General features: G+C 35.5%; 1 protein-coding gene across 1 annotated transcript in view; it reads left to right on the forward strand.

Annotated features, from left to right (window-relative positions):
- KIAA0825 (KIAA0825 ortholog) overlaps positions 1-25,795 on the forward strand; it is a 291,162-nt gene that overhangs the window by 38,782 nt on the left and 226,585 nt on the right. The window contains exons 5-6 of the mRNA XM_014936866.1: positions 8,836-9,004; positions 14,355-15,024. Coding sequence (XP_014792352.1) covers positions 8,836-9,004; positions 14,355-15,024 — 839 coding nt within the window. The remainder of the gene's footprint in view (positions 1-8,835; positions 9,005-14,354; positions 15,025-25,795) is intronic.

Genomic DNA, 25,795 nt, shown 5'->3' on the forward strand with positions numbered 1-25,795 from the left:
GTAAATCACTTGAATGCTCATTTATTGCCTTCCAACTGAATAGCTTTTATAAAATTGTGTGGCACGACAAATCAGATATGCTTTCCAGCAGTTGAATTACCTTCAGTATTTTTGTATTGTACCAATTCTATTTGGTCCTATAACAAAAAAAAAAAAAAAAAAAAAAAAAGCCCTCCTGGGAGAAGTTTTTTCATTTATTGCCTTCCAACTGAATAGCTTTTATAAAATTGTGTGGCACGACAAATCAGATATGCTTTCCAGCAGTTGAATTACCTTCAGTATTTTTGTATTGTACCAATTCTATTTGGTCCTATAACAAAAAAAAAAAAAAAAAAAAAGGCCATCTGTGTGAAATTGTTTTATTTGTAAGTTTTAAGGGAGTAAGTGGTTCATTCATTCACTATTATATAACAGACCTCTTATTACACTTGAATGTTAACTTCATTTTCAGAGCAGTTTATCAAAGCAGGTGAATGTGAGATCTCAAAACTACTGTCATTGTTGGCTAGTTTTATGTGCAGTGATGGTCTTGGGTCATTCTAAGGCATGAAGTTGTATTCTTAATTTCATCATGATGGCCGTTTGTTTTCAGTCTTTCCCCTCACGTTTTCTTTGACTTCTACTGTTAATCAGAAGTGGATTTTTTCAATCCTTTCAATCCTTTTGGATTTTTTTTCCTAATTGGAGGATTAAGAATTAGTAAGAGTTAATTTTTGAGCAATCCATAGAACTAAACTTTCAGCTGGTATTTAATAATACTTCTAAGCAGAAAATAAGGTACAGAGCTTGAAACCAAACTTATCGTGCGTAACTTGAAAGTGGTTGTAAGCATGAAATCTCTTCAGCAGTTGATTTTTTGTGTGTGTGTATTCAGTGCTTTCTTCAGTGAGTGATTGGCTGCTCTTTAATGGTGATTAAGTGGCAATAGATTCTATGAGGCTGTAGGCCAGTGTGAAGTATTCCAGGTCTTCTTCAACAGAACAATTGCTCATGATTCAACAAAATTATTTATTAATAATTGTATCTCCGCAGTACACTGGAGACTATATCTTGTGAGGCTTTTCACAAAGGCTTAATTTGACTTCAATCTGATGAACTTCAACCTGACCCTCTGTCTAATAAACAGTAATTCAGTCATTTGGAATTTTGATGAAGGTCTTTATTGAAGGGCTCCAGTGAGGTCAACACTAGTTAGTGCGTATAGCATTGCATCTTGTCACGTAACTGTTCAGTATAAATTGTTGTCATTATTTGAAGAACTAACAAGATCCTTAACCTGTGAATAATAGGACTGTCTGAAGCCTCAATAAGTATGTTGGTTTGACATTTTCCAGTTGTTGCTCATTACTTTTACATCATTTGCACAGAAATGTGTTTTTAAACTGAGATGTGCTGCAAGTGTTGTCTTTCTTTTATTTTGAAGAAAATCTTGGCTTATTCCTTTCTGGAATTTTCAGGAAGCAGCTACACCTCACTTCCCTTCTATTCAAGAGAATTAGCAAAATATTGGAACCTCCATCCAAAATCCCAATAGTGGTTGAATATTTGGCAGAATTTGGCTAAAAGTAGAGGAATAAAACTGGTAATTTTATCAGTTTTACTCCTACCTAATATTTATCACAGCTCACAAAAATAATTTGACTGTTCTGTGTGAATGTAACCTGCCTCCTGTACAAGTGCATTACTGTAGAATTTAGTTGATAATTTAGCACCTATAAAGATACTGGAACGATGTTACTAAAATCTTTGTCAAAATAGTATCTGTCTACCCACTGCCTCGGAAAAGAAGTAGCTAGGAATGAGTAATTAAACTGAGAAAGGAATGTCGTTTTGTCCCTGTGTTGTCTTTGTGCATGACCACTGAGTTTGGGAAAGTTGTTTCTCATCACCTTGCTAGCTGGACAGCACAGTTTGTCAGAGATCAGCTATTTTAATAGACACACAGTTTCTTAACTCCAATCTATAGTGATTGCAATTGTGTCAGTGTTTTCGGTAGCTATTTAGCGATCACGTGCATCTACAGAAGCTGTAACCAGATCTTGGCACTGTGACATTTCCTAATGCATTTCATAAGAGAATACATGAGACAGTGCTTTTTTAGCAGTTGTTTTTCAGTATTGTGTTTTCAGTGTCAATCCATGGAGTTGAAAGACTCCAATGTTTTGCTGCCACTCTTTTGAAATAGTTTATCAGGGCAAAGCTTAGGTAGAACTGATGGTTCTGATATGGTTACGCTGTTGAGGAGGTTTCTCTTGCTGAGGTGCAGTCCTCACTATCCTATTTCTTTCTGGTTTCAATGGTAGAGTTAATTCACAGTTTTGGTGGATATGTTTTGTAAGTAGCTAAATCAGAGACTTACAAAGTCCTTGAAGGAGCTGCATTTTTGTTTTACATCCTAAGGTCAAGATTGCCATACAAGGAATTTGAGGAAGTGAATTTTTTCAAGGTCCTCAGCTTTATAAGCCTGTAACTTTCAGACTCAAAATAATTGCTGATTTTAAAAACAGTCAGTACATATGTCAGTACATATTTGTCTTCACAGCATTTTTCTAAAGAGATAAAGTTTTTGTAGTTAATCTATCAGTTTCGTATTGCTGCTTACAAAATAATGTTTAACTTTGTTTTTATTTTGAGTAGAACTTATATACAAAATATGAATAAGAGAATAATATAGTCAAACTATGTAAGAAAAGTTAACATACACACAAATATAAGGTGGTAAACTTATATTACTGGCAGCAGCAGCTTTATGTTCTAGCTTTCTCCTCTGCTGTTGAGGTCACCCTTGTAAAGAGTGGAAAATACAGGAAGGAATTTCATCTGTTTATGCAGTTGGGTTAGTGAGAGTGAAAAAATAGACGTGCCAGAAAGAGTAAGCTGAAGGTCAGGTAGACTAGAGTGGAACAGCATAAATATTATAGGCCTAGAACTACAATAATCTCAATTTTTTCCTGAATTTTAGAAATCCTAAGAGATAACATTGTACCATGAATGTTGCTGTTGGTTATCATAAGCATTGCAGGAACACACAAGATGATAAATAGCCACTTTTGGTAAAACCTCTTGTTTCTTTTAAAGATAAAGGTCTCAAAACATTCTTTGCATGAATCTTTATGGATTGTATCTAGCGATTTAAAAGTTACTATGAAATAAATTATATATATTTATGGTTAAATTGCTGTTTATTAACACGCAGTAGTGCTGAGGTATCAGCAGTGACCTCATGAAATTGTGGGTAGATCATGGGGAATTTAATTAATATGTCCTTTTTGGCAGGTTAGCTTTTATGAAATGAAAGAAGATGTTTGTTTCCACATGGGAGACAGTGTAGCAAGGAAAATGCCTTGGGGAATTATACTGGTAAAAGTCTTCTCAAAGATTTGTTTCTACTTGAAGTGTACACCAGGTCCTCTGACACATGGGTTTCTAAATGAGGTGGTGGGTTTTGTATAAAATGTCCTGTATCTTTAACACTCAAGCTTTTTAAAGAATGTTTGTGGTAATAACAAAGTAATATTATATTAATGCTTCTGTCTTCAAAAAACAGTGGAAACAATTAATTTAATTTCTTTTAAAACAGTCTGTTATTATTAAAAGACATGTAAACTGATTCTAAAAACAGATCTCCATGAATATGAGGATCTTAAGCATAAGTAACATGAGGTTTAAAGATAATTTCACTTTATAGCTTAGCAGTTTAATTTAACCAATCTCATTGCCATTTTATAGCTGTTCCATATGCTATATGAAATAAATTGAAACAGGGCTTGTTAGAAATTGAAAGGAGTTGGGAGATCATCTTTCAACTTACTCATGGTAATCTCAGGCAATGAAAAATGACACGTGGAGACAGCAACCCTCATCTTGATACTCTGCTTTGCAAAATAATGTACTGTCAGTGTGACAGTGCTTACACTATCAGTTCCGTTACAGTGCCTGGTTTGTCACTGTTTGTCCGTGGATGCAGCCACTTAAAAAACAGTCTCTCCACATGATTAGGTTATGCCTAAAACCTGTCATTAACTTCATAAATAAGAGTACCGAGGAGTTCTCAAATTGAAACTGTCTGTTTACAGTGGGAATAGTTACCAAATGGTATTGACGTGCTACTGCAGAAAAGCACTCCAGTGTGGACACAGATAAAACAACAGAATTTTGCTTAGTGTATAAAAAAAACAACAGACCAACCAACCCACCCTTACCTAAAAAGGAGAAGCTATTTGAGTGAAATAATTTTCACTGGTGTAAGGGTAGGCCAGTGGTACTAACCACAAGCGTTAATGTGCCCACAAAGGCTTAAGATGCTCTTAAGAATTCTTTCTTGAAAATTCGGTCAATTTTACAAAAATCCATATGAGCATAACTATCAGATTTCTTTATTAGAGAGAACAGTTAATTTTTTCTTTGAGCTTTTATGTTCCACTCCTTATTTAGTAGTTTGGTGACTTATTTTTTTTTATTCTGTTTATGTCTAAACAGTTCCACGGGTTCAAAGGAAAGTGGAATTATCAGTGGAAGAAAAAGTTGAGGGATGTTAAATACTAGGGCACTGGCTTATTTGAGCTCTTGGGTCACGAAGTGCTGCAGACAATGAAAATATTCTGAGGAACTTTTTTTTTTCCTTTCTTTTAATTTTTTTGGCATCTCCTAATGACCACAGTCAGAGACATGTGGACCTTCCATCTGACCAGGAACAGCTATTTAATGTAGCACCAGCAGGCTAATATGCAACAGAAAAATTAAGAACCTTCATAGGTTCAGCAATGTCTCAACATCGGTACCTGATCACCTAAACCATTAATTTTATGCCTCACTTTGTCATAAAAATGTAGAGTTTCAGAGGATGTTTCAGAAAACATACATATGGAGCACGGAACTAGTTAACTATAGTAAATAGGGGAAAAGTATTAAGTGCTGAATTACGTCTGATTTCTGTGTTGTGCTCCACATCTTGTATAACTGATTTAGATAGGGTTGCAGGATTGTATTTTTGCATTGACTGCACATGATTTTAAGACCATTTACGCTCTCGTGGTATATAGCATCAGTTGATGTCATCTGGGTTGATGCCTCAATTTGTTTAAAAAAAGGAACTTATTTCCTGCACTGGACTTACTAAAATATATTTGCTGTTAAACCTTAATGAAAAAGGATTGTTTTGGGGGGAAAAAAGGGACTTAGCGCTTTATTTGGCTTCTTGTAATTGTGCTTTTAAGAATAAAATTCATTAAATACATTAAGCACATCTTTTGTATCAAAATGGTATATCTTGTTTACAGTTTTTAAAACTTCAGCAAATTTCCTTTCTAAAAAAGGGAATAAAAGTCTCATTCTCCCTACACTGATGTGAAATTATAGCTTTAAATACTAGCTAGTGAGAAAAGTTTTAATCCTATTTGGCAGAAGTCTTTTCTTTAAAATGATTGCTTTCTAAACTCAGATAATACACTAAAAATGTTTTTTTTTTAATGGTAACTGAAAAATATGGTTCCTAAATATTTTGTGTAATGATGAAATTCATGTAAAGGTATAAGTATCTATAATTAACTATGTTTATGTAATACTAAGCATTGACAAAAAGCTTAAAAGAAATAGCAATGGTTTTGAGGCCATGTTTACCTACAGTATGTTTTGAGTAAGCATGAAGAAAATATTTTTATTCAGTGAAAAACAGCGTTAGTCCTAATTCAATGTTTACTTTATTGGAATAAAAGGATTAAATGAAACGAACAGACGTATCATGATGTGTGCCTACAGGGAGGGCCACTGAAATAGATCCGCCTAATCCCCTTATCTGCCTTGGGACAAATTACCAAAATATCTGGTCTCAGGAAGGCTGTAGCCTGTTCAGAGCTTGTAGTTTATTGGCTTGCACACAGATTCCTGTGTCAAAGATGAGCGTAGCAGTCGGTTCCCAATTGAAGCAGATTGGCACAGGCCAACAGCGGTGGTGCCTTTGACGACACACAACGCTGAAGGAGGCACATTGGCACACCACAGTGTCCAGGAGCCAAGGTGTATGAACAAGACATTCACTTCCATAGTCCTCAGGACAGGTTTCACAAGTTACAAGGATACGTGCCAATCTTTTGTCAAGTTTAGAATTGGTATTCATGGCCGGACTATCCCATCAGGAACCTGAGTGGGCCACAGGCAGAGGGTCGTTTTTTTCATGGAGGTCCTTTGTGCTCCTGATCAGGTCCTTTGATGGTGGCTAGATCTAGTTGCAGTGCACTTCATTTTGAGCTGAGTCATGCTCAGGAAAGTCTTAAGACTTTTGCATCAATTTTATAGTGTTCTACAGGCCCCCCATGTATTCACAAGTTCTAAAAAAATTTATAAATTTTAGCGTTAGTTGTAGTAGTGAATTTGGTTTCTGAAGGTAATGCAGGTGTAAAATGTGGTGGCTTCAATTTCATACCGCAGACAGACTTTGAATGGTTTACCTCACTTCTTTTAAGCATAAAACAAATATACCCATAATTCTCAATAAATACAATTAAATATGGAGAAATAAGCTGTTCAAAATGATCTGTGTATTCTGATGAATTTTTTTTTAGGAGCTGTATATTCATAGTTTTGGAAACAATTTATGTATTTTTTTTCCTGACACTCAAAACATTAGAATTCTGCACTTACATTCTTATGATCGTCCTTGCATTCTGTAATTGTGGTTGTTGCAGTTTTCATATTCAGCTTGTTATTATTTAGTACTGTATTTTAAAGAAATAAAAGGCACAAAGCAAAACCTATCACAGATGATAAGTCTTGATGGCATTATCAGAAAAAATACGCTTCTCTCTTATGTGCTTGTTTTAGGTAACTTAAAAATAAAAGGAAAACACAACTACTGTTTATCTCTGAACTTAATTTAGTGTGATCACTTACTTTTTTTTTTTCCACTGCTTTTTTAAAATGTCAATTCATACTAACAGACTTAGTTCCCAAAAGTATGGATGACACTGATTTACTTTATTGCTGTTGATCAGAATGAGACAGCTCATAGGAATTTAAGGTACATTGCATAACATCTGTAAAAGAATAAAATGCAAATCACTCAATAAAAGAGAAAATCTAGTAGAAAATCAAATAAATGCTTCTTCCACATCCTGAAAACAGTACTGCAGGCAGAATTAAATGACAAAGTGTAGTCAGTGGTTGATAGAGTCTTTCATCAGTGATTTCCTGTTACAAATTTATATGGGTTAGTAGTGTTTAAGATTATTTTTTTAATTTGATATTCAAAGTAGATTTTATTTTTAATAAAAATACTTTCCTCCAAAAAGATGACATTTTGTGGAAAATGAATCTTCCACACAGAGAAGTTATGCAGAAAACAGTAAAAAACTTTACTCATGGTTACTAATTAAAAAAATTCGGTTTTCCATATTTTTATGAAAACTGGAGGTCTTTATTTTTGTATTTTTGTCACAGCTTGTAATATACTGAAAGATTTTGTTTCCCAGTTTCTTTTCTTCCCTCTCCTCTTGTTCTCCTTTCCTCCTCTGCCTGTACTCTTTTCAAATCTTCTCTTGTCTTCTTTTGCCAAAACTAGACAAGTTTGAAAATGTTAGAGAGCAGCCAAAGAAAAACAGTCATAATTCGTGTCTATAAAATAGAGAGGCGATTGGCAGTATAATAGGCAAGTATGTTGTTTGGTTGATGAAAATAGAAAGTAATACAATCAAAAGTATCTGACGTTGAAATACCTCTGAAGACCTGAGTCTCATCTAATCCTGTAATTCTACAGAGATAGAAAGAACTAAATTTTAATTTGTGTTAAACCTTGCATCCCTTATCAGCTGTAAGAACATAAGTGGAATAACTAGTATACTCAAAAATAAAATTCAAATTGCAGTGAGAATCACTTTGCACTTCAATAAATCAAATTCGGCATCAGTCTTATTGTTGGCTCTCTTTGTATTAAACCTAGATCTGCCTATATCTAGTCAACACTACTTTTCTAACTGAAACTTATAAAATATTAAGCATTGCTTTTTTAAAAAAAGTAGTTCTGAAATACTGGAAAAGTGTTTTTGTAGGAAAAGACATAGAGTTAAATTGTTTCTGGATTTTTCTCTTTTTTTTTTTTGTTTTCGTGTGTCCATACAAATAGAAATAAAATAATTTTGGATATCCAGTTATTATTCTGATTTTTTGCAAAAGAAATCCCTGTAATAACCAGCCACATCTGATTTCATAAACAGGATTGTGATTCTAGATGAACGCTGAGGAGTGGATCAGCTCCTTGAAAACAAACTCTGTTTTCTTTGAAATATTCTAATGACAAAAACAAGAAAGGGAAGATCTGCTTTCTCAGCACAACTGACTCTAAAATTCTTTTCAGCATTTTTCTGTGATGTCAGTGGGTCTTTAAGAAGTCGTTAATATATGTTATGCATTATAAAACAACTGCTGATCGCTAAAGGAGCAAAATGACACATTCACCTTTGAATATGGTAGTTGATTCAGTTTATATTCTCTGCTTTAGATAATTAAGCACCAAGGTCCGGATCTTAGGTTAGATAATGTCTTATCCACTGACTGCTTTATTAAAAAGTACAGGATTGTCTGAGAAGTGAGGGAGGACTTGCTCTTACTGAGGATGGTACAGTCTGGCCTTAAGGATATTTGTTTTATCTCTGTCTCGACTGTATTTAAATGTTAATCCTGAAAATTCATGCCTGATTTTGTAAGAGTAATTTAATCTACGAAGAAGAGTGACTAGTGTCACATTAATATGAAGTAGTTTTTCTTTTTAAAATATGGAATATATAAAGGGCTTTTATCTGCAAGTCATGAAAAAAATCCTGTGATTTTGTTTTTGTTTTTTAGCATAGAACAGTGTCTAAAAGACCTGCAGTCAGAAGTAAATGAAATATGTACTGATGAAATACTCCAAAGCACAACTGACTGCCTTCAGTGGCTAAACAACTGCAACTTTAGTTCTCTCAGACCTTCTTCTACACACCATGGAGAGCTGATGGAGTTCCTTAGGACCCTGGTAAAAATTGTTCACTAATTCTTTACTACTAGTTTAATGTTTGGGAAAGTTGGTTATATGATGAGTGTTTTGGAGGTTTTTTTGAAGTTAATTAGTTTTCTCATTTCAGTCTTCACTGTGGTAAGGATAGTTCAGAAATTTTATTATAAGACTTAGTACTGTTTTTAAGTCCACAGTGGGGGGTTGTGTTGCCTTTTGATCATGCCTTAAATAGAGAAAAATTGGGACAAAATCTTTTCACGATCCCACCACATGTTCAGCACTACTAGAACTGTTTTATAAACACATGTTGGTAAAAAACATATGAAGCTGCTGTCTACACCAGGGCTGTTACTGTTACTTATTTCAGTGTGAATTTGACTGATACGGATTGTTGTCCTTTATACATTCTTTAAGCATTAACTTCCTGTCTGCTTTTTCTAATTAGAAATGTGGGAGCTACATCCATTGTCCTAGCAAGCTGTACAACTATGCATAACCAGAAATCAAATTTCACTTCAACCAAAAATTCCATAATTTTAGAAGGCATTTTTATCCAAAGTTTTTATTAAAAGTTAACCTTAACCTGAGCGAAAATGGGAGTCTGGAAAGCTGAATTTGCTAGATAAGTGAAGGATGATACCTCGGTAAACGACAGCCTGAAAGTTTCTATATAAGCTATGTGTGTGTGTGTTTGTATGATGTAGATATGCATGAGTGTCAAAACAAATGAACAGCATCCAGTGGATTACAGAATCACAGAATCTTCTAGGTTGGAAGGGACCTTAAAGATCATCTTGTCCAACCGTCAACCTCACTGACAAAAATAGACACCCACACAACAAACAAGGAGCATCATCACTAAACCAGACCTCCCAGCACTACATCAACCCGTCTTTTGAACACCTCCAGGGATGGGGCCTCAACCACCTCCCTGGGCAGCCCATTCCAATGGCTGAGAACCCTTTCAGTGAAAAAATTTTTCCTAATATCCAGCCTGATATTGTGCTCTTTGTCACTTCCATGTCATGGTATAGTTGTAGGGCATCCATGTGTTTAGGCTAAGATTGGCTCTATTGGCAGAGGAAAACCACTGTGGAGTATTTTCTCCTTTGGGACAATCTCCTGGCCAGAGCTCACGCTTCACCGTATCACCTCTCAGTTTTTTAACTCTTCATAGTGGTTGTTGGTATTTCAGGCCCCCTTGAACCCACTGGATACTAAGCTGTGTCAAATGAGGAGATCATCTCTGGAAACATTGGGTCTTTAATTTTCACTTGGTGAAGAAGTAACTTTTTCTTCTTTTGGCAGAGGTGATTAGTATCAATGTTGATGTTAATAATCACCCCCTTCAAGGGTGTCAGGGACTGCTAACATGCCTCACTGGATCTAGACAAAATGAGAGAATTCCAGAAAATACTGGCTTATGAAATACTTTGTTATTCCTCTTAGTCCAGTTAGGTCCTTAGTTAAAGCCCCTCAGAAGAGGGCATGTCTACGATGACTTCCTTGTGTCCATTCCCTGCTTTCTCCCTTCTCCAAGGTCCCTTCAAGCCATATACCTGAACGCCAGGTGGCGGCATTTGTTTGGGAAACACCAAAAGGTCCCCATTTCTGCAATACTTTGGGTATATCTTAGAGGAAACAGCTTCCCAGGAGCTTGCTGACTGTGTGGCGGTGTCTGTGGGCTGTGGAGTCCAGTTAAGCCCTGGGCAGACAGGCAGCAAAGTGTGAGAAGCCTCAAAGCCTCAGTTCTGCACAGTTTATTGGGAAAACATGCAACTTGGGAACTTGGACCTCACTGTTTCCGGCCTCATGGCTTCTTAGATAATCCAGCCTGTTGTGTAGGTGAGACTCCAGATGAAATGTGTGCATGTGTTAGCATAGACAGCTCATCTGTAAGAGGTAATAGTCACAGTGAGTTTATGTTTAGCTGCACAAATAGGTCTGCAGTAAACTATTTTCAATAATATCCAGCAGTAATGAGATTATTACCATCTGACCTTTCTTAAATGTGTGTCTCCATCCATTGAACTAATTACTCAGTTGACTTAATTTCTCACTTGCAGGCTTTTAATTAAGTATCATATAATACATCTGCAATAATAGTAACCTTCCTTCTGCTTCAGGACAATTATTATCCCTTATTATGTGTGTTTATTTTGTTAGAGATTTTGCTTATCTTTTAAGCTGCTCGAACAATTGAAAAAATAGTGCAAAGTTCTGTATGTGCTTTGGCTGAGGTGCTATATGTAGATTTATTGCTAGCGTGGTATTCTCGTGCACTTGTGAACTCATGAAAATACTGAGAGGTTCTTCATGAAGCCTGGAAGTGTTAATGATGTGAAATATTGTCATTCTGTGTACTGTTTTGTAATTCTAAATATTTAAAAACTGGATATACACATGTACACATCTTCCTTAAATTCATTTAATGCTAAACTAATGATAAAATCTTTATTTAACAAAATCTTTATCTTACTGGATATCTTTGTTGATAGGACAGGTAGTAGCCTATAGTAGGTGGTAGTCCAGTGGGTAGACCGCAAATGTCAAATGTTTTCTCTGTATTATTGTCACTAACTTTCTGTGCTCATAAGAGAACTTTTCATGCTTCTCTAAAGCCTTTGGATACTAATTTGATTCTTTTTCTCTTGAATAGTTTTGGCACCATCTTTTGAAGTATTTTTACAGATTAATTTTCAAATAGAAAAGCTTATGTCAATATAGGCAATGTTCAAAGAGACTTGATGACACTGTGTTTTCAGAGCTTCAAAGTTCACTTCAGGGGCTCTTTTTCTGAGTAACATTGAGTCTAAGATGGCATCTGCAAGCTCCCTATTTTTAATGCTTATTTTAAGTTGCAAAGGGCTTGAAACAATACTTAGATTCTTACTTGCTTTCATGAATAAAAATGTTTCTGCTTAACCTTAAAAAACAGCAGTAGGGATTTGCTTGGGAGACATTTTGGATTCATCACCCAAAGGCATCAGTTACGTTTACTGTTTTGACAGCTTCTCTTGTTTTGTTGATTTCAGAATATAGTTTTTGAGCATTATTCATAAAAGAAATTAACCTTTAAACTCCAGAATTCTACCTGTGGAGACCGGAGTCTTCAACAGAGTGATTAGGGTTTCAGTTTAGACATCAAGACACACTCTCTTTGGGGCCACAAAACTTTATGGAATACTTAAGTAGATAATGACAGTCAAATCAGCCTTAAGTATATACATATTTATGTGTGTGATTTAAGATTTTAAGTAGTTGTACGTATTTGTATCACATGCATATGCTTTTATTGGTTGATATTTGACTGATAATTTCTTTTATTATTCTTTCTTCCATGTGTGTTTCCTGCTTGTAAGTAAAAAAATTCATAGCAACATTCTGAAATAAAGTTGTAAAATGGAAGCAAATAGCTAGACTGCTATTTTTAAGACTTTCTTTTATGGGAGGCAATCATGCTCTCCGCCTTTTGTTCATAATTAGCTACTGTGGGGCTGGTCTCATTTTTCGTTTTTCATCATGTAGCGCTCCAGAGTAAAGGGCAAGAGGAAGGTTAAACTCATGATTTCTCCTGTAAGCGTGCAATATTTCTGAATCATCCAGAACAAAGAATAGGAGTTCGGATACTGGAAATTGTTGTGACTCAAAAGGGAGGGGAAAGCCCACTGAAGTTTTTGTTCATAATTTTATCTGGTTTATATTTTTATAAATTATCTGCTGATAAAAGCTTGCTACAGTAGAAAAATGGAACAAGTTGTATTGGAAATTATTATATTTAAGCAATACCAGAGTCAAATTTGATTTGTTTCTCTCACTTTCAAAATGGGAAAAAAAAAAATCCTCAAATACTTCAGGTTAAATAAATCTGTAGGTGGAAGGGTGCTGACAGTTTCTTTACCAGCCTTGCTTTATAGGATGGATTATAGCTGGGAAACATAGATAAAGGGCAGGAGTGGAGAGAACTACCCTTATGTGATTTCCACCACCTTTTCTCTGTTGGAGAGAAGCAATAAGAGGTGGAGGAGCAAGTGGGAGGGCTTCTGGATCCTGGTTAACCTAAGGCTTGTGTCCTGAAACCCAGAAAGTCAAGAGAAAACCAGTTTCACTCAGTTTTCTTGCGACTGTGATATGGGGAAATATGTGGACAGCTCTAGTTCACCTGGAGAATTGAGAGCAGGTCTTCACAAATAAGTCAAGTCACTGGGAATTTAGGGAGTGGGGGGGATGCTTTTGATGTTGAAGGTGGGCCTAGGATTTGGAAAAAGCCAACCTGCCATAAGAAAAGCATTGAGATTGTGGGAAATGGGTTTATGACATGCAGGTTTTTTTTTCTCTAAGAGAGGAGGGAGATTTTGGTGTCCGGTGACCATGGGACTTTAGGATGGTCTTCTACTCGTGTATTGGACATGCCTTGTCCATCTGAATTACTTTTCTCACAGACAATAAGGAAAGCTGCAAAGTGCTGTTTAATTCCGTGTCATTCTGGGCCAAGTAGAAAGGATGGAGCTGTGACAGGAGGACCTGCTATTTGCTGCATGGCCTCTTGAACCTGAAGCAGCAGGTCCTGGCCCTGGACCAGGAGGGAGCTCTTCAGGATCAGATGAAGTAGGAACAGCGCATCCATCCATGTGGTTTCACCTGCTTCCTCCCTAACAACCTTCCTGTGGTTAACTGGCTTCCTTCTCCTCTATCCCATATGGCTGAGATGTATTTAGAGGTCACTGCATCGCTAATGTATCAGTCTGTGTCCCAGATACACAGCTTCTTACTCTTCTGCCCTGTGTGATCCAGGTCTGTTCAATTCTTAACAAGTTTTCAAATTTAGTTTTTTGAGGGGGTCCTGGGAAGATTATTTTATCCTTAAAATGCCCTTTTTTGGTGTTTGCCCTCTGAGCCAGAACATAGAAATCATCAGCGTTTCAATTTATAAATTCCTGGTTTGGTTTTATGAGCAAAACCTATCCTTATTTGTGTAAATCTTGAGTAATTTTTCACACTATCTTCTTTCAAAGGTGCATGTGTGGACCACAACAAACAGGCTGCCAAGGCCTGTCTAGTGAGTTTTGCAAAGTTTTCATTTGAATTGTGGGTTAGAATTGATTGATAAAAGAGGTTGAGGATGTAAGAAAGATGGGAATAGGAATGCGTGATGTTGGAGCAGGTAGACAAGGAGAGGGATTGGTGCATAAATCCGTGGGAAAACAAGCTTTGATATTTCTGTTGTTTATATAGCAATTTGAGCCTCTTATTTGCTGTTAAGATAATAGGCATTGGAAACAATTGGTACTCTAAGATGAAGCTGTTCATTTTACGAACCAAAGTTAACAAAATGTTTCTAAAATACTCTCTGGTTTACCTTTGTTAGCAAAGCTTGCTGAAGAGTGAGCAAAATCAAGAAGAAATGATACTTCACTTCCTTCTGGACCTCTCTAGTCAGTGTGGTGTCTCGTTTCCCTGTACTCCAAGTGGGACACCTTTTGAGTTAACATCTTCCCTTCATGCCATTGAGGACGATTCAACTATGGATGTGAAATCTCTCTGGGATGATGTGAGATTACATCTTCGACGATTTTTAGTAAATAGACTGCAAAGTCAAGAAGAAACAAATGCTAATGCGTTACAACAACAAATGGAGTTTAAAACTCAGTGCATACGGCAACTTTTGTTTCTTTACCCCGAATCAGAAGTCTTAATGAAGTATCAAAATATGCAGAATAAACTGGTTAGCAACCTTCTACAGAACTGTGTTTTGTCTAGTTGTGGCGAAACAAATTTTGATAAAGTGGTTCACGGCTACCAAAGTTCCATACCCACATTGTCCACAATGATAAAAGAGGATTTGTATATACTAAGTGGAACTATTGATCCTTCTTCATCGTTGAAGTTCATTAATGAAACTTACCTGGATACCATCACTGAAGAAATCACAGTTCTTCTTGAAAGACTTTGTGAGCTGCAGTTCAAAGAAAATGCTCTACATGTAGTTAAGGCAAACAAGATTTCAAAGAAGCATAGAGGAACAGTTCATGCTGAGGGTTAGTAGCCTTATTTTATGTCCATTTTAGTTAGATATTATTTTAATTATACTACTTTTTTTTTTTTTCTGGTAAACTTGATTATTTCCTATGAAGAGAGAAGCCTAAGATTATTAATTACAGCTTTATGTTTTAACCATATTGCAGCAGTTGAATTATAGACTGTTTCAGAATTGTGAGGAAAAAGGTTTTAAAGTAAGGGGGAGTATCTTATGCTTATGTTTGTAGAAAACCTCTTATAATTCACTGGATAACATTGTCATGACATAGTCATTTTTTTCAGTCTAATTTATTCTAGCTGCTGAAATTTATAATAGAATAAGAACTATTTAATCCAAATTTGAAAAAACACCACAAATCCTTTAGTCTTCTACTCCCACTTTTTCCAAATCTTCAGAAGTTTAAAGGAGATTTGAGGAAAGTCCGTACAATAGTGTGACTGTGAAATAAACACAGATTTATACACCTGAGCTGACCTGAAGGATAAGTCTGCAGTTTCTAATTAAAAAAAAAAGATAAAAAAATAATGTTTTCTAATCTTGTGAAAGTACAGTAAATTAATGCTACCTGGTCATTTTTTCTTCTTCTAAAGTATTTAAGGCATAAAAGGAACCTGTTGTCAATGTGGTATTTTCTGTACTTTCTTTTTACAGTTGGTGAGTCTGACATGCTAATTTCCAAAGGGAGGAATCAGAGCTTTAGAAAAAAATGCAGTATGGAAACTTTCATAATGTAATTGCGTGATTGTATGTAATTGCTTTTTCAGTGCAGAGTTTTGAGCACTCCTCTGTGCAAGAGCTGTTTTTTTAACATGTAGCCTTCCGTAAAGGTGAAGTAGTTTGCAGAGAGAAAATACTAAAAGTTTAGAGTCATGTGAAAAATCCAGAAAGAGAAGAATGATCTTTGAGTTGTACAACATACACAAAAATGAGTGAGGTGATGATTTGCCAGGTCTACACAAGAAGAAAATTATAGTCCTGTGAGTTTTAAAATCTATATACATGTTAATGTAAGCGAACTAGAAATTCCACTAGAAGAAATGAAATAATTTTTCAGAAGCTGAAATATGGAGGAATATGTGGAATGTATGAAAGGTAAGGTAAGGGAAAAAGCGTGCAGGCAAATAATGTGAAAGGAGCAGTGGAAAGGGGTGTTGGTGGGAAACAAGAAGAAGTTGTGTCAGAATAACGTTGAGTTATGAAATAAATGTCAAGAAATGTATCTTTCACTTACATAGTGAGATGAGAATTGGTGAAAAGACTTGCTGACAAAAAAATGACTGGGAGCAAACCAGAAGTTTATAACTTAATTTTTCTTTTGACCTCAAAACAGCTCACAAAGATGGGTAAGTTCAGGTATCTCCATTTTATACCTAAAATATGGAGACTAAAGTCACCATAGGGGCGACTCTCTAGAAAAACCACATTATCTGCTTCTGTATTACAAGAAAGAACAGTCCTGCAAGCTATTGATAGTAAGATAGTAATTCCTCTGCTTGAATTTTCTTTGGCACAAGATGTGTCTTTACATGTTTTTGTGCCAACACATCTATTGGGACAGCTTTCCAGTGCACAGTTCTATTGCATATTTGGAAGAACAGAGAAAGATTAAAATACACAAAGTAAATCTTGGGACCTGCTTGCAACTTTTAAGACATTTGCTGCTATTATTTTTTTTTTAAAATTATACATTTCTGTATTTTTAAAAATCCTACAGAAGATTTTTCTTTTTTGTTCAAAATGTATTCCAGTCAGATTTGCAGGCACAGAAGCTGTCCCCTTAGCACCCATAAACTTTGTTTAGAAGCGCAGTTTGTTAATACCATTTCATCCTCAAAAGCCTGCTTGCAACTTTTAAGACATTTCATGCTATTATTTTTTTGTAAAATAATACATTTCTGTATTTTTAAAAATCCTACAGAAGATTTTTCTTTTTTGTTCAAAATGTATTCCAGTCAGATTTGCAGGCACAGAAGCTGTCCCCTTAGCACCCATAAACTTTGTTTAGAAGCGCAGTTTGTTAATACCATTTCATCCTCAAAATGACTTTCTTCACAGTGGCTGTCATGCTCATGTCTTCATCTCTTCACTGTATATTGTGCTCCATATTATTTCACATCCAGAGGTTGGTATGGGAGGGAAGTGTTGATTGCCCTGCAGCCTCTCTTACCAGCTTTCTTGCAGAGTCAGGCTGTTCTAGATGATCTGTGGTTATAGACTGTGGCCAGGCAATAAAGCCAAACAATAGTGCAATCAGCAGGCTAGGGCAAAATAAGGGGCCAGAGTTGTGAAGTTACATAGGATTTATTTTTTTTTTAATTCATTTTTGGGGTATGTTATAGCCTATTATTCGGTATTATTAATCAACTCAAGCAAAATCTATACTTACATCATTACCGAAATAATTATTATTGAATAATTCATCGGGTGTGAGCTCATCTGTGAGAAGTCCTTTCTGGATAGAGATTTCTCTATTCTAAATGTTTGAACATACCACATTTGTACCACGCTAAGTCAGAAAAAGGCACTTTTGCTTTGTAATAGAAGTGTTCACAGGACGGTTCATAATGGAATAACTATTATGGAAGAAATTCTACAGAATAACTATTTTGGGCAGTTTATAATGGCAGACAAGTTCTTAGTGTCAAGTGGCTTTTCCTGCTTGGAAGTCGTAGTGATTTTTGATACCTTTGTTGCCCTCCCACAACTGAGGGTGGAAGTCTGTATTTATACATAAAGTTAAAAGCAGCCTTAATAGATTGCCTTGACAGTGATACTGTTTGCTGAGTATCAAAAAAAACCAGATGCTGGAGTATGAAGGGAAGGGGAGAAAGGGAAGGAGACTTTTTTTCTTAGCTGAAAGACAGTTATACCAATGTGTTTCTTATTTTTTGATGCATGTTGCCTCTGCCCTCTGGGAACCACCAAACCAGCGCATTTCAGAACAGCAAAATAATTTAATCTAGGGCATTCAATTGGGACTGTTATCCCAGAGGTGGAAAAAGGGTTTGTGTTGACTTAGTCCACCCTCAGGGAAATGTGGGGTTTGGTTTGATTTTTTTATTGGCCTTTTTTTTTTTTTTCATAAGAACTGCTGTAATTGATCCTACTATACAGGAGAGGAAAAAAATAACAGAAAATAATGAAACAAGGCTAGAACCTCAGAAAACTTTATATGGATGACCTACTTCTGTCAGGAAAATATAGGTAGTCTATAACAAGCTTTAACAGAGTTATAAATCTTTAAAATATTTCATATATAACAATCTATTTGTGAAGTAAGGAATTAACATTTTTGTTTTCATATTGAATTAGAACAGTTATTTGTCAAGAACTGTAATGAGATTGTATCTCTTTATCAGGATTGAGGATGAGTGTGGTTTGAGAGAAAAACTGGCAAAATGGTATGTGAAAAGAGGCGCGTTTTTTGGAACTTGGCATCTTTGATTGCCAGCTCTAGTGGAGGCAGGTGTTTTTATGTTTAATCTTGATCCTGTTCCCAGTAAAATCAGTGGCTCTTATTACGTTTAACAGTGCAGGATTCAGCCATTAGTACTTGGGCTACGTTATTGTAGTAGGTTTTTATCTAGCGTGGGTCATAATTTCTCTGTGTACTCTCATCAATGTTTCCACTCCGCTAAAACAATATCTGAGGAATGTTTCCCAACCCTTCTACCCCCCGATATATTTTATGATGGAATTTTCTAAGTTGTCGTTTCAGCCTTTCTATCATATTAATCATATTCTTTCAAAAGTTTATGTAGTGTTACAGTATTTTAAAAAATGCTAAAAAAGTTATGTATCTGTTAACATACTTGGCATGGAAAGAATCATGCAGACAGCTGGTTTTCAGCTTATCTCTTATGATTTTTTGCTTCAATTTCCAGTGTGATATTTCTCAGAAATTATTTTCAGTAAGTCTTTTAAAGGTGGATTGTGATTTTACCTTTTAAACCTCTTTCGCTTTTCTTTGTTTACAAAAATGTTAAGCTAGTTTAATCAGGCATTACTAAACTATCTTAATCCTCCATCTCTTTTAGATAAAGCAACAGCTACTCTTGTAAGTGATAAGGCATCAGCCAAAGAAACTTAAAACCCATGAAATTATACACATTTTATGTATTAGTGGAAGGTTTTCTTTGGGTTTATTTATATATCTTTTTATCTATATATAGAGAGAGTGTAAATACATGTGTAGACTACTTAGCCTGTTTTTTAATTTCCTATGGTTAAACCTAGAAAGACATTACAGCTTTGAGTTTTACTTTTTGTGACACATTCAAATTAATTTGCTTAATATTTTCATATAGTCACAAACTTGTCAGAAACCCTTAAATAGGGTCTCAAATCTACTAGCATTTGCCAATAAAATATATATTTTAGTATATTTATATAATTAATAACTTTAAAAATCTTAAATTTGCTTTTAAAATCTGAGGCAATACACAGAGTATTCATCAAAACCAGTAGCTGATAATTTTTAAGAAAATATTATTGCAAAGTGGAGGTAAATTAAATCACCTTCACTGATGTATTTTAATATATGTATTTTACACTTTTGCCCTAATGTATAAGTCCTCTTACTTATGTGTCCAGCAGGATACCTTTCTGTTTTCTTTCTACAGAATATGACCAAATTCCATTCTATTCTTAAGTTATATTCAAATGCAAACTGCGATTTAAATTGTGATATTTTTAATTCATTATCTTTAAATATGCATGAGTTCCTAAGGAATATATTGTGTCTATGGTGCACTTAATGTGAATATGGCATATATCTAACCTTGAATAGAAGGACCCAATGTTGTTTAGAGGAGCTGCAGTCATGCAGTGGAGTTGAGAGCAAGAAAAGAAACAGACTTTGGAGTAATTTGTTGAAATGGAGGTAACTTTGGGACACTAAATAAAAGTACTTGGTAAGGTAAGTCCGTTTTGAGGTCACTTATCCTTACCTATCTATTCCCAACAACTGCTGTCCAGCTAACATGAAATACAAGTTTTGGGTTTTGCACATTTGACTTAAATTTGATTTCTCCTCTAAATTCATGTGCACATGGCTTTATTTCCCCTCGTTTATCATTTCCTCCCTTTGAAATAAAGAACCTTAGTTTCAGACTTCTTTTATCTTTCCATTTAATTTAAATTCAGTTGGTTTGTGATCTCTTGAGCCACTATTATTGCATACGACCAATCTTCTATGATCTTTGTCTTATCTATCAAAAGTATGCCTAAAATAGCATTGATACCTGCTGGTTTAATGACTGTGTGATGGAAAATACAGTTGTACATGTCTGGGAATAATTAGGACTCAATAACTTTAGTATAATTTATTCTCCCATTTATACCTGGAAATTAAAGAATTTCAGAGTTGGTTTCATGTAATTAATATTTATATCTTCGCACCTTTTTGAGGTTTCTATCCAGATTACAATCTATAGTAGATAATTTACAATATTTATGTAGTAGTTACAATTGTTTTTCCATCATGTTTTCTTATCTGTAGCCCATTGTTGAAATCCTGCTCCTTAGAAGTATTTGGAGGAAGAGAGAAGGTATCTCAGTCAGTTGGCTTATCACTGTTCTGTCCTATAAAGTCCTTTTCCATCTTTCTGAGGTGCTAGTAAGGCATGATAATGTAAAGTAGCCCATATGGATTAAAATATCCAGTATCAAATCCTGCCTCAACAGATCAGGCTCATTATATTGCCCAGATCCTTGCATTAATAGAGCAAGTGTTCAGTTGCTAAGGGGCAAACGTTTTAGAAACATAAAAATTTAAAATTTATTATGGAGGTTCATTTAAAGTTTTTTTTTCATTAATTTAAGATTTACAATATTCCAGACGTTTCTCTTATGCGTATATAACCTTCACAGAAAACATGAGGGCTTCAGCAAAAATGACATGGGTACTCCATATGGATTGAGTAAAAATGCAGATATCATCGTTAGATTTTTTACTTTATAAGCACCGGAGATCCCTAATTTTGTATTCTGAACCAATCAATATTGATTTATTAAATAGGTTTAATTGTCACCTGTTTAAAGAATGGAGCAAACAGTGTCGATGGGAACATATAATAGGAAGGTAAAATTGAAAACCAGTGGACATACAGATATGATGCAGATTTCTGCAGTTGTCTTTGTTCCTTGGGAAGCCTATGAAATTTTGACAGCCAAAACAAGATCCTATTACTCAGGGGAAACAAAATAAATGTCTTTGCATTTAATATAGGAAATAATGTGTTTCATAGCCTCTTTGTCACATATTATTTATTTCTTATCCTCGCAAGTATTGTATTTGATTTCTACTGCACAATTATATTAAATGGAAATATGAGTAGTACTGAGGAGAAAATAAAACCATCTGTTTGAACACAGAGAGTTGAAGTTTTAATAAAAAAGAGGTACTCTTTTAAAGGCCATATGAACATAATACCCCATGACCACAAATGTGTTTCTAGTGGGAGAATGACATTTTCGTAAAGATTACAAAAGCATTAAGCTTGTTACTTTTTAAGCTTATAGTAGGGGGTAAGATAACAGTATCTAAGTTACTGAAATGTCAATTGAACTGACAGAATTTCAAAGCTGGTAGAATGCCTGAATACCTTCCTTCTTTTTAGAGCAGTTGCTGGAAATTACTTATTAAGCCCATAATAAGGCAGCGGGCAGTGAAATCTAGTTATTGACTCTTTGTCATGTTGAAAAGATGCCCATTCCAGAATTTTATTAGCGTGTTGTTTATTTAATAATATAAGTAAGCACTAACTTTTCTTTTCAAATTATTACTACATTTTTAAACATGAAATTCTTGATCTTCTTTTGGGTTACATTTTTTTTATACTGTTGTTCCCTAATGAAGTTCTTCCACTTCATCTTTTCCAACAGGAGCTTGAATCTGTTTTCTGAATTCTGTAGAGGTTGAAAGGGGGATAATTCTATTCTTGGTAGGTTTTTTTGCTTTCAAAATGTCCACAATTAGCAAACACCAACTAATTATCTTCCTTTTTTGCTCTCAGCACACCTGCGAGTTCCTCCTCAGTGTGAAGAGAGCATTTAACTCACTATGCCCTCTAATTATTGCATTCTCCTCCCAAGTTTAAAAGATGAAAGTGATTTACTCTCCAGTCTGATACTTTGTGAGTGGTCAGAGGTCAATTTGAGATTTATATACCGTAGTATTCTGTTTAATAATAAAAAGTGACAAAACCTGAGAGAGAATTACTAAGCTAGGCTCTCTTTTACTTCAGAATATAGGCCTGCGTGAAGAAAAGTGTGTAGAACTAGGGCAGATAAGGGAAGACTTCAGAAATGCCCTTTAAAGAAGCTCCTGCAGTACTGATTGAAAAGAAAGTTGTTACAGGAGTCTTTTCAATATATGCATCTACCATCATGTAATCACAAGTTAATGTCGTGGTCCTGGCTGTGATTATTGTGAAGACAGACAACCTTTTCTGTCACAAAATGTGTATTCAGAGAGCAAATAGAACTTTAAAATGGCAATTTTTTATTTTTTTTAAAAACAAACTATTGTGATTAAAATAACACTTGCTTAAATTGGGGGTTTGTCACATCCACAGGCTGGAAGTTACATGTGAAATTTGAACATAAATGTCCTTTTCACTGTGCCTTAAGCTTATAATTTTTTTTAAAAAGCCCTCTATCTTCAATGAAGGGGCTGCTGTATCTACTGAGTATTTGAAAAACAAAGCTTTCAGTCATTTTATAATACTTTTCACTACATTTGCTGAATAGAGCAAGGCAATGTAGGGAAGAACTTTGTAGAGTAGGGTGGATGGTTGGACTCGATGATCCCAAGGGTCTCTTCCAACCTAGACAATTCTATAAGTCTATGATTCTAATGGAGATATTCCTCTCTGTCTGATTTGGAGTGGACAAGGGTGGTTATAACCCAGTCCAGCTTCTTCCTTAGAAATTTAGCAGTTAATGCTGTGGAGATTTTTAGTTTCTGTAAACATCGCAGAACTGTCTGGAATTGGATCATTTACTGGTTTTGGACTTTCAAGAAGAGCTTCCTTTTCCTCAGCAGCTTCATGCACGGATCATCCTTGGGCCAAGATGCATTTCTTTGTGTTTAAGTACAAGGGTCAATGTACTGATTTGCTTTTCACGTGCTGGGAAAGTCCAGCAATTCCTGTGACACAGGAATTAGGTGCTCTGTTACACAGCGCCGGCAGCTCCTCTATAAAGAGGTGTTTCAAGAGTGTGGTCTCAGGTTGGTTAGTAGGAACCTCTGTGTGTACATCTGTGCTGATATATGATTAATCCTTCATTTTTATTCTAGCCCTTCTACAAAATATTTGTTTAAAGGTTATGAATTTCCAAACTTACTTCTCTAGAAGTTTTTAAACAGCAGTATCTACCCTTCTTCCGCTATGCCTGGGCTTATTTCAGAATTTTACATTCCGTGTAAAAGTAGTCATGAGAACTTTGTGGTGACTTTGCCTAAGAAGGTTTTGAAATACAAAGAGGTAGGAGGCGGAAATATGAGTATTGACTCCAGCTTTATAAGTAATTTTTTGAATGTTTTCTCTTATTAGAACAAAAGCTGTCACTATCTGCCTCTGTTATGTCTTGGAGATTCCAAGGAGTAAGAGAAGCAAAAGTGACAGAGGCACTTTAATCTATTATTTAAGGAAATACATAATATCATGCGTAGACTACACAAAGGAATGATGAACAGTTGATAGAAATTCCTGATTGGTTGAAAGTTCCCAACAATCTAATTTTAATGGAGTGGGTCTGATGTAATGAGCCAATCTGTGAGACACCCAGCCACTCCACTGCGAATAAAAATGCAGAGGATAGAAACAAGGCTAGCAGACATCTTTATATTTGCTGACATTAAAGAAATTGCAATCAGATTAAAATAAGTATGTTAATTACTGCGTTTTCAAATACAAATTACAGTTGTTTTTTTATCAGCCAAGTGTTTTAGATGGTTACAGGGAAAAATACGCAAGTCCTATCGAAGTTAGAATCCATGAGAAAGTTTGACAGAACAGAGAGTACTTAATTTCTCTTTCAGCAAAGAATGAAAGAGAACATCAACTTCTTTGAGTTCTTCAAGGACTCAGCTGTTTCAAAATAGGTGCTATCTCCATTTTGCTACAGGCTCCCTCAGTCTTTTTGAATTCTTCAAACACTCCAGTTCTGTGCATGTGTGGGAAGACTTTAGGGAATGTGATGACTCCCTCAGCCCACAGTGTAGGCAAGAAAATTCAAAAAAAATGTGTGTAGAACCAGTTTCTGTCATTGGTAAGGACAGAATATGGTTTCAGTACTACTGAGAAATAGTACATTTTGTCATACGATAATTCTTACAGTTTTCTAAAGAGTACTGTTTGCTTATAGTAACTACTTCAGAGGAAGTTTTCAATTATAAAATAGCAACTAAACCAAACCCCTATAAATGCTATAAACAACTGCAAATATAGTCTATATACAGATTTTATGACCATTTTAATTAAAGAGAAGTTTACATAATGTCTGCTATTTCGTTACTATGATAATTATCAGAAAATGTTTGGATACCAGCTGCTAAATTCCTTAAATGGACCCATCATTAATTAGTTTTAATTCAGAGACTCATTAATTTTAATTCTTTAAGATGTCATTGTCTACCAGAAATTGCAGCGTACAATCGTAATGTTTTGTAATTTATCAGAGGATACGTGTGCTTTTGAAAATTAAGGAGCAGGTTGAGCCTCTGGTTTCAGAGCTAGCTGAGATGGGTGTCTATAGGTATAAGGTAGTTTTATTAAACTGTGTTGTAGGGTACTTCATCCTCAGAGCACTTGGGAAAGTCTCTGTAATTTGTCCGACAGAGCAGCAAAGTAAGGCTGGTGATTTGCTCAGGATTTACTACGTAAATTTGGTGTCAGCATGATGAGATGTTCCTGCCCCCCAGCCCGTGTTTCCAGCAGTGGTCTCTCCTTCCCCATCAGCTGGTCGGTGAACACGATTCCAGGTGAAGACTTAATTTTGACAGGGCTGTACACTCAGCGTTAACAAAGGACTTCAGCAGTTGGTGGCAAACATCTAGCAAGCTGATAACGGGATCACCCTTCACCACGAGGTGAAAAGCCATCTCATTTAAGTGGGAAGACATTATGGAGCAGATTTGATTAAAATTTCATGTATAGCACATCTCTTTCAAAAGATTAGTGTAGTCTTCACTGAGGTTGTTTAATAGCTGGCAGTGACATATCTCTTTCTATGACAGACACACTCTCTTGATTAAATATATGCAAATTTATACATGCTTACCATGTTTATACGTAAGTCGAGATCCTGTACTTCACTGAGCTTTTTTGACACGTGCACAGTATGGATGTATAGCGTAAGCACTTACGAAAGTCAAAAGTTAATGGTGATGTCTAATGAGAAAAATGTTTGCTATCTTCAGATCTGTGACCATTTATTTTATTATTATTTTCTTTTTAAGAAGGGGACCAGAAAAAAGCCGAGGCGTAGCCTGTTTGCATAAGCTGCTTTATCAGATACTCCTGGGCTTCACTAGAGCTTAACTGGGAGCTGCAGAGCAAGACGGGTGTTTAAAAAAAAAAGCCTTAAACACTCGGGTAACAGTTTGCATCCATGTGGTTTCCTTTGCGGCGCTGATAGTTCTTTATGGGTCTGTCAGTTTCAATCAGCGCAGAGCACATGTGATCAGTATATCTGATAAACTTGTCAATGCCTTTTTAAAGCAGGATTCCCCAACCTATTCTATTCAACTCTCATCCAACCCC

This window comes from Calidris pugnax, unplaced genomic scaffold (assembly GCF_001431845.1).
Source record: "Calidris pugnax isolate Ruff unplaced genomic scaffold, ASM143184v1 scaffold40, whole genome shotgun sequence".
NCBI classification, from domain to species: Eukaryota; Metazoa; Chordata; class Aves; order Charadriiformes; family Scolopacidae; genus Calidris; species Calidris pugnax.